The 9457-nt window shown below is 32.7% G+C and overlaps 1 protein-coding gene across 2 annotated transcripts; it reads right to left on the bottom strand.

Annotated features, from left to right (window-relative positions):
* Window positions 1–849: 849 nt before the first annotated feature.
* On the bottom strand, window positions 850–5742 carry LOC146918940 (uncharacterized). Of its 2 annotated transcripts, XM_085712163.1 has the most exons (7): window positions 5369–5742; window positions 4246–4362; window positions 3199–3294; window positions 2968–3119; window positions 2234–2857; window positions 1594–1728; window positions 850–1477 (listed from the first exon to the last, which is right to left on the bottom strand). In XM_085712163.1, exons 4-7 carry the CDS (start codon window positions 2980–2982, stop codon window positions 983–985), a joined length of 1269 nt encoding a protein of 422 aa, XP_085568289.1. In that variant the 5' UTR covers window positions 2983–3119; window positions 3199–3294; window positions 4246–4362; window positions 5369–5742; the 3' UTR covers window positions 850–982. The 2 variants fall into 2 exon arrangements, with proteins under 2 accessions (XP_085568289.1, XP_085568288.1); XM_085712162.1 differs by lacking the exons at window positions 2968–3119; window positions 3199–3294; window positions 4246–4362; window positions 5369–5742 and having other exon boundaries at window positions 2234–2902.
* Between the last annotated feature and the right edge of the window lie 3715 nt (window positions 5743–9457).

Genomic DNA, 9457 nt, shown 5'->3' with positions numbered 1-9457 from the left:
TTTGTAAAATTGTGGTTGTACAGGCTATATATTTGGCTAGTTTTTCTATCCGACGTGTAAATAATATCGTTTTAGACATGTCAGACGCATAATCTCATTTGATCACTGCACTAAAAGCCTCTCCGAACATAAAAAACTTGTTTTACAATCACCGAGTTTATCACGCCTAAAGACGGACAACTTCTAAATTATGAAAGAATAGTGGTCACGCATTTGTAAAATTGTGGTTATACAGACTATATATTTGGCTAGTTTTCCTTTACGACGTGTAAATAATATCGTTTTACGCGAGTCGAACGCATAATCTCATTTGATCACTGCACTAAAAGCCTCTCCGAACATAAGTAACTTGTTTTACAATCACCAAGTTTATCACGCCTAAAGACGGACAAGTTATAAATTATGAAAAAAAAGTGGTTGCTCATTTTTAAAATTGTGGTTATACGGACTATATATTTGGCTAGTTTTTCTTTCCGACGTGTAAATAATATCGTTTTAGACAAGTCGAACGCATAATCTCATTTCATCGCTGCACTAAAAGCCTTTCCAAACATAAGTAACTTGTTTTACAATGACCGAGTTAATTACGCCTAAAGACGGACAAGTTCTAAATTATGAAATAATAGTGGTCACGCATGTGTAAAAATTTGGTCACACGTACCATATATTTGGCTAGTTTATCTTTCCCAGGTGTAAATAATATCATTTTACGCAAAAGATTTACATGCGAAGATTTCACCTGTCAATAAAGACACGGTCTTTGTTTATATCAAACAACAAAAAATAACTAAAAACACTCCCAATAAAATTTGTTACATAACACGCATGGTGACTCGTTAGACTATAGGATAGTTCAACAATGTTAGTAACTAACATTGTTATGGTGTTTCCATTAATATTAAAGGTGCGACATTGTCTTACTAAATAAAAAATAGCAACAAAAAACATCTACATTACAATCATATAAAAACACTACATTAATTTAAATCTTCTTCTTTATGCGTCCATCCTTCACCCATGGGGAAAGCAGAACCCCACTTTTTACACGGTTTCTTGGCTTGTTCTTAATTCTAGTCAACAGATTTGATGCAGGATGTGCTTCATCATATGATACATGTGCCACCTCCCTTTCAATAACTCTTTCTATCTCATCCATGGATACATCCTCGTCGACACCTTCACCGTTGAAGACACCTTCATCGTTAAAGACACCTTCATCGCTGAAGACACCTTCTTCCACATAACTAGTTTGTGCACTACCGTATAACTTCTTCATCTCTCTTGTTTCCGATTCAAGAAGAGATATCCTTGCGGCAAGTCCTTTGTTTGCTTCAGCCAACAGGCGATTGTTAACAATTAACTGACTAATAACAGGATCTGGTGTCCATTTAATATATCCACTTGGTGCTCGTTCTAACGCCTCCCTCACAACTTCATTTGCAACCTCTTCTTTAGTTGCACTTAACTCTTCAATAACCTGTCAAGGTAGGTACAATATAAATATTAATGAACTATTGACACTGCTTAATCTCAATATATACACAAAATACATAAAGTAAAATATAAATAATAATAATATTTATTCAACCTTACCAAATTATTATCAAGCAAGTATGATATATTTTTGCCAACCAAACTAACCCCACGCGCCTTCAGAAATCGTGGAAACGTCAATGGTGAATCATGATAACTTCGTTCGTATCCTAGTACATGCTCTAGAGCCCATACCTATATATACATATATTATACAAATAAATAAATAAAATTAAATTGTTCCAATCACAACACTTACTTCCAATTAACAAAGATAAATGTACATTTTTGAAAAACACTCTTACATCTCCTATAAAACTTCATCCTATGTTATATAGAGTTAAGCTGATATACTCAAATTCAACAGCAATCATTTGTATTTAAAAGTGTTTACAAATTATTACTACTTTTAAATGTCAGTTACACTTGTTTCAGTCACAAGTGACAGTTACTAACAAGCTCTAAATATCAACGAATAAAAGATCAATTATAATCATGTCACAATATGGCATGAAGACAAAAGAAGCGGCATTATCAGAATACATCAACCTTACAATCTAAAAACTCAAACTCAAGAAACTCTTGTAATATATAAACTATGTTAGATTTCATACTTCACAGATATATAATACTCTACACGGACATATATGATCACAAAGACTGGCCTATAAACGTATAAAAAGATCATACGATAACATACCTGTAATACAAGAGCGCATCCCTTAATTTGTAACCGTGAAGTATTTTTTCCTTCGCAAAAAAGAGGCGCTACTCGATTTAAACTGCAAGCAAGAGTTTCATAAACAGCGACACCCCAATTGTATCTCCCAATGGAGTTCAAGTCGTCTAACATTTTTAGGCACCAACCACTAACCTTATCAGTTGAATTTGGAAAGTAGAACTCGGCAAAACCAAGAAGTAAATAAAGTCGGCAAAAATTCTCAACATCTTCGTCTCCTTCCATATTAATAATTTTAGCATAAATTGTTTTTACATTGATGACTTCATTATCAAACATTGCTTTCGTAGTGGATGTAGGGTCTTTTTTGAAGTTCACCTTTTCACCAATTATACGAAGTCCTAATGCAAAACATACATCTAAAGGCGTAAACCGTATTATCCGACCTTGTATAGCAAACCCCCCACTCCTACCATCCCATCTTTCTACCAATTCTTCAAGCAAATTTTCGGATATTTTAAATTTCTTAGGCAAACTCAATAACCATTTAAATGGTGTTTTTTGAATTTCACACCTTTGAAGTTCAGTAAGCTTCTCGTTCACTTTAGTAATATACATCGACTTACATTCATGTCTGAGACGTAACTGCAATAAACAAGAATTCCAAAGGCTACATATAAGGAAAGGCATTAACAAAAACACAAAAACACTAATGAAATCAAACAAACTAATTGACATTTGTCACATACACATACCATTTTGTTTGTCATGATGCTGACTGTGATGCCAATGCTGCCACAGGAGTTTTCAAGCTACCTTATAAAATTACAAAGGGATAGCTCTTTACCTTATCTGCTGAACCAGTTATGATAGATTCACCCTTACCAACAAACTTCACGCTTGTTACCTACCAAAAGCATTACGGGTCAGCTAATAGGTTTTGAAGAAAATATAAATCCTGCAATTCCACCTAAAATAAGACCAACCTTTTTAGAGTGACCGCTGAGTGTAGCTAATACCTGTCCTGATGGACGGTCAAAAATAACAGCATTTGTATCAATATTTCCAGTTGCAATTATGTCCTGTAAAACGGAATTAGTTGATCCTCAGTTATTGCACATTAGTTTTCTAATTACAAAATATGTCGTTTTTTAATATTACTTGTAGAGATTAAAAGTAATACCTTAGGGGGTGTTTGTTTTAGGGAATCAAAATGTATTCCCAGGATTAACTTTCCTGGGATTATAACAGTGGAAAAGTTATTCGTAGGAAAGTTTGAAAAAAGTTTTTGGTTGTTGAATTGAATTCCCAGGGATTCTTTTTTAAGGAAATGATGCAATTATTAAAATACCCCTTATTGTGTAAAATATACTAGATGTGTGCTAATTTTTCTAAATTATTATTGGCCCTTGTATTTCTCTTTTCCTGAATCAATTACTGGCCATTGCGTTTGACAATTTTAGTTTATCATACATATTTCATCTCTGTCTACTTTTTTATTAAAGCAATTACAATAGCATGAGTATTTTTTAAGCAATACCTTGAGTCATAACTAAATAAATAATTGCACCATCTATCAACATTCAATCAATAAAATCAAGTAATGAAAATTATTTAAGCTTATAAAACAAGAGTGTTTAACTGCAGAAATTAAAAAAACGTGACAGACATTGTGTCTAGAGACATGGTGCTCGTAGTGGGTATGCCTTGCAGTTACTTAAGGGTAGAAATGAACTTTAGAAAAACAACTTGTGATAACCGCTGGGAATAGATCATACCCATCCTTTTATGCTGGAATAAAAAGAGAGTAAAATAGAGGAAATAATGTTCCTGGGAATGATTTATTCCTTGGAACTTTTCTACGTGCATCTGTACCAAACATAGGAATAAATAATTCCCATCTTAGATTCCAGGGAATTTAGTTTGTAGAGGTCAAACAAACGCCCCCTTAGAATAAAGGATATCAACAGCTAAAATGCCTTAATTAAAAAATATTTCGCTTTTGAATATTACTTAGAGATTAAAAGTTATACCTTAGATGAAGGATACCAAGAGCAATAATGCCCTGTTTGCTAGTTTTGTTTAAAGGGATGGCTAGATATCTGAGTATATGTCTCTAGAGCGTCAACAGAAGCCAAAGTTACAGGAATCTGAAATAAACCATAGAACATGTCACAAACAAGTTAAATGTAAATGCCATTAATGTGTGTGCGTGTGTGTGTAATTTCAAATTTTTCAAATGATCTAAGCAAACTAAGAAAATACTAACATTGCGAAGGCTTTATACACATCTATAATCTATACAATATAATATATTACCATAAAAAGTGTATAACAAACGGATCTCAAAGATAAGGGCATCGAGTCAAAAACCCACCATACAACAATAACCATCAAAGCTGTTTTCCACTAGGTGAGACTAATTAGATGGATCAAACAATGCTATAATGTTTTGTCATGAAACCTCATGTATAATAATAACCCATTGAACCTTAAACTTTCTCGCTAATGAATTCCTATTTTGTTCTGTGACCCACAAAACTGGCTATAGACTAACCCAATGAATGTCCATAGCCTCTATTAAACAAACTTTATCCATCAATAAACACACATAACATAAAATTCAACCCATTCTTCACTTCAGTACTGCCAAAATCTCAGATAAAAATTAAAAAAAATATTGATTTTCAATATACCCATAAATGTGTATGAATAACGAGAATAGTGAATCACCGCAAAATTGAGGAACGCCGACGAGATAAATTACCAAATACCGCAAGAATAGTAAATACACACAGATCTAAATTACCTCATTTTTTTAACCCGCATATATATATAAAATAAACACGACGCACCAGCATTGCAAAGTGGTTGCAGAGGAACAAACAAACAGGCAAACAATACAAAGGGAACCTGCTGCAAACAGAGCTAGCACAGAACCATAATAACCGCAGGAAAGGACTTAAAGGCCAAAAAACAAAATGTACAAAGACCAATCCTACAAGCTAACCAAGCATAACACATGCACTAACTAACACAGGAGCCGAATATCATTTCCAGATTCACTATTCTTCTTCAACAACCAAATCTATTTAGGCACTCTCTAGGGCTAAATTAAACAACTAAATCAAACAAAAGGGAGATGAATGAATATACCTGAGTTGAAACGCTGACGAGAGAAAGGAAAGAGAGATTGTCGGCGACGGTGCTACGATGGGTGAAAGGGGAGAATCGAAGATCGACGGCGGCGAGGGTGTAATCTCGTGAGGTGCTGCGATGGACTGATCACGGCGGCGACGGAACGTTGAAATCACGGCGACGGAGAAAAGGGGGAAAACGGAAATCGCATGAGTGAGAGAGAGAGATGGGCCGAGTGAGAGAGTGGTGCTACAGTTTAGTTTTTTTGATTTTTTGATTTATCATTTTTCCTTTTTTTAATGACAAGGATTGGCCATATTTTTAATTAATAAAATTGGCCAGGGTGGAAGGGTGTAGAGTGGTATGGCCACGTTGGGTTGTACGTCTATCAGGGCTCTTATTTTTAGCCTTACATGTATTTCAAAGAAACTGAGGATCTAACAATGGATATTATTTGTGAAACTCTCGGGATCATTTTTCTCGTTGTAAATAGTAGTGTCCTAATATATACATCAAATGTTTAGTATGTCTTTTTTTTTTTTTTTAAAAAAAACATTTAGTATTTCTTTTATAATGTTAAATATAACACTAAAACACATTAATTAAGAAAACAATGTGAACCCGTAATAACATATATCAAAGGAGTTCGGGTATGCTCCATTTATACAATGTTCAATAATTTGTTGACAAAGAGGTTAGACAAATTATAAAAACGTTACTTGAACGTACATAAAAAATTTGCACTCTATTCCGACATCATATAAAACACATCATTTATTATTGACGATATGATTCAGATTGGAAAAAAAAAAACGTATCTACATAACTACGTGGTATATATAGTGTTAGACAACAAAAATATTTTCTAAATAAAATTTGTCATGTTTCGAAAAATCGAACTAAACTGTCTAATCATTTAACATTTAGTCGATTAAGCATAAGTTTGATTTCAATTTTGAAAGGTCAAAAGTGATTCAAAAGGTTGTAAAATCGATTTTATCATGTTAAGATGATTTGAAAATGAATTGGTTTTCTTTTGAAAATTGATTTTACTTGAAGTTAAAATTTGTAGTTTTGGAATTCTACCATTGATTTTAACCTCAAATCATTTTATATTCAATTATTTTTATAGAAATCAATTTTACAACTTAATTTACTCAAATCAATTATTATCACAGCATAACCAAACAAACATACAATAAATCAAACGTGAAATGAGTTGAACAACCACAGGATCGGTTAAACTAATTCATTTATTTGACATATGGTTGAAATGTGATTTCAATTGAATTGGAATCAGAATGATATAATAAGATCTCATTCTCACGTATTCGACCCTATTTTTTTAACATTGATTTGGATCCCATTAAACAAATAGTCAAGTCAAACATGGTAGACACACCGACAGAAAGAAATCTTGGAATCCCCTAAATACCCTTTTCTTGCTTGATCCCAACTCCAAGTTATATAGATAGATATATACCCTTGTTCCATGTAACTTCCTTTCATTCTAGTTTTTCTTTTTTCAACTCCATGACTTTATAAATAGCCTAAAAATAAACACTTGTTGTATGCATCCAAATTAACTCATAAAAGAAAGAAACACAAGTTATGGAAGAAACTTTTATTTCTTCCAAACCATGTGCCAAAGAAGAGATCATTGATTTGAACCAAATCACACTCCGACCCTTTAATCTTTCTGACCTTGATGATGTAATGGTGTGGCATACTGATGATAAAGTGGCCAAATTCTGCTCATGGGAACCTTACACCAGCAAAGAAGATGGCATCAACTTCATTGAAAATATAGAAAGCAAGTTTCTATGTTGCAAAGCAATATGCATTGATGATCGTGCTATTGGTTGTATTCTTTTGTTCACACCTGAAGATAAAAGCAGGAAACAATCTGCAGAACTTGGCTATAATCTAAGCTCTATATATTGGGGCAAAGGGATTGTCACGTGTGCTGTGAAACAAATTATTAAGGTTGCATTCCATGAATTTTCATACTTGGAGAGGCTTGAAGCACTTGTCGATGTTGAAAATGTTGGGTCACAAAGAGTGTTGGAGAAAGCTGGTTTCCAAAAGGAGGGAGTTCTTAGGAAGTATTTGGTCATGAAAGGAAAAAGCAGAGATATGATCATGTTTAGTGTTCTTTCTACTGATCTCCAACTTTAATAAGTTTCATTTTTCAATCGTAATTTTCTTTTAATATTGAAATCTATCTTTAGAATCAATTCCGATGTATTACATTTTTTTTGTGATATTTGAGGTTTGCCTTGTTAAGAAAGGAAAGTAACAGGCAAGCAAAGTTAAAACACAATCTTAGGGTATTATTCATTATGTTATTATAATCTATAAGGTGCTGCTTATGCTTATGTCTAGAGGTGTACCAATACTTGAAAAAATTATATACTAAAAATCCTGATTTTGATTACAATTAAAATAAAAATTCAATTAAATTTTACATGATAAATATGAGATATTTCACATAGACACGCCAACATGCATCCTAGGAAGATCAAAGGTATATAAAATTGTGGTGAATTAGTGAACATGTAAATGATCTAAATAAAAATGATGTTGAAATTATCAAATTATTAGACACTAGTAGCTAGCTATAGATTAGAGACCACCATAAGTGATGCCTATCCATCCTGTTTCTGCTCTCTACAAAGTACAAACCCATCCACACCTCGCACAAGGCATCTCTTGAATCACAAAACAACAAAAATCACTTTCGATCTATGATTTTTAAATATCACAAAACAACAAAAATCACTTTCGATCTATGATTTTTAAATATCTCGTGAAATCTATTGGATAATATTTTTAAACTATAGTGCATATATTTTTTTAACATCATATAGTATCGGTATTAAAAAAAAGGTTTCTTAACTATCATTAGAGCCAAAGCACAACTTAGATTTATCAAATTCATTACTTGTTGCTTATCGGAAGAAGACAAAAAAAAATATTGTAATTGTTTTTCAATAACACTTTAAAATATTTCTAACTCTACAGACAAGGTTGAGTGTCGACACAGTATGGAGGCAAGGGTTTGTAATTTTTTTAAAACAAAAAAGGGTAATTTAATAATTTTCATAAGAAATATTTTTTTTCTTAGGTGGGTCGCGGTCCATGCTGTTTATGAGAAATTCCGTCTCTTAATTAGAGTTGTTTCTTGATAAACTAAATTTAAAAATCGTGTTATTCATAGATGATGGGAATAAGAGAAAAGACACCAAATCAATAATTTATTAAAAATGGTTTTCAATTGTTGGTTATTGGATGGAGCCAAGATTTAGAATGAAATAAAATAACTTAGGTAACATAGGGGTCAAAACTTGTCCAAAAATAACTTAGGTGTTAGAGTATATTATGATTTAGATAAAAAAAACTTGAATTTTTTGTTTTTTTCACAAATATTATTATTTTGGTTAATTGCGATGATTATGGTAATATATTAACAATGGATGATTTTTTTTTGGTGAACACAATAGATGATTAAATTATTTTTCTTTACAAGAATAAAAACAATTATATATATACACTTTTTACTAGCATATATAAAGAATTTCAATAATTTCATGTATGTGAGCTTCATAGGTTTGGATCCCATTTAATGCATATTCAAGTCAACCATGGTAGACATGAAGCAACCTTGAAATCCCTTACTTCCCTTTCCTTGCGTGATCCTAACTTCGACCTTTCTTCCGTGCAACTTCCTTTAACTCTACTCGATCTTCCTTTTTTCATCTCCAAGACTCTGTAAATAGCCTAAAATTCAACACTTCAATTCACCTCCATGACTTTATAAATAGCCTAGAAAATAAACACTTGTTGTATGAATCCAAATTAATTCATAAAAGAAACAAGTTATGGAAGAGACTTCTATTTTCTCCAAACCATGTGCCAATGAAGAGATCATTGATTTGAACCAAATCACACTCCGACATCTTCATCTTTCTGACCTTGATGATGTAATGGTGTGGCAGCAGACTGATGAAAAGGTAGCCAAGTTCTGGGGGGAACCTTACACTAGCAAAGACGAAGGCATCAACTTCATTGAAAATATAGAAAGTGATTATCTACGTTGCGAAGCAA

Source organism: Medicago sativa, chromosome 5 (genome assembly GCF_051527215.1).
Source record: "Medicago sativa cultivar Bolivia chromosome 5, Bolivia_mono, whole genome shotgun sequence".
Classification (NCBI taxonomy): domain Eukaryota; kingdom Viridiplantae; phylum Streptophyta; class Magnoliopsida; order Fabales; family Fabaceae; genus Medicago; species Medicago sativa.
Note: the sequence above shows the minus strand (reverse complement) of the source record. Positions and strands in the feature narration are given on the sequence as shown.

What these genes read in the sequence shown, in the direction of transcription:
- LOC146918940 (XM_085712162.1), bottom strand. Translation starts at nt 2,902, where the DNA reads ATGCCTTTCCTTATATGTAGCCTTTGGAATTCTTGTTTATTGCAGTTA. An exon ending in GATGCGCTCTTGTATTACAG is followed by an intron (nt 1,729 to 2,233) that starts GTATGTTATCGT and finishes ATGTATATATAG; the next exon opens with GTATGGGCTCTAGAGCATGT. An exon ending in ACTTGCTTGATAATAATTTG is followed by an intron (nt 1,478 to 1,593) that starts GTAAGGTTGAAT and finishes CTACCTTGACAG; the next exon opens with GTTATTGAAGAGTTAAGTGC.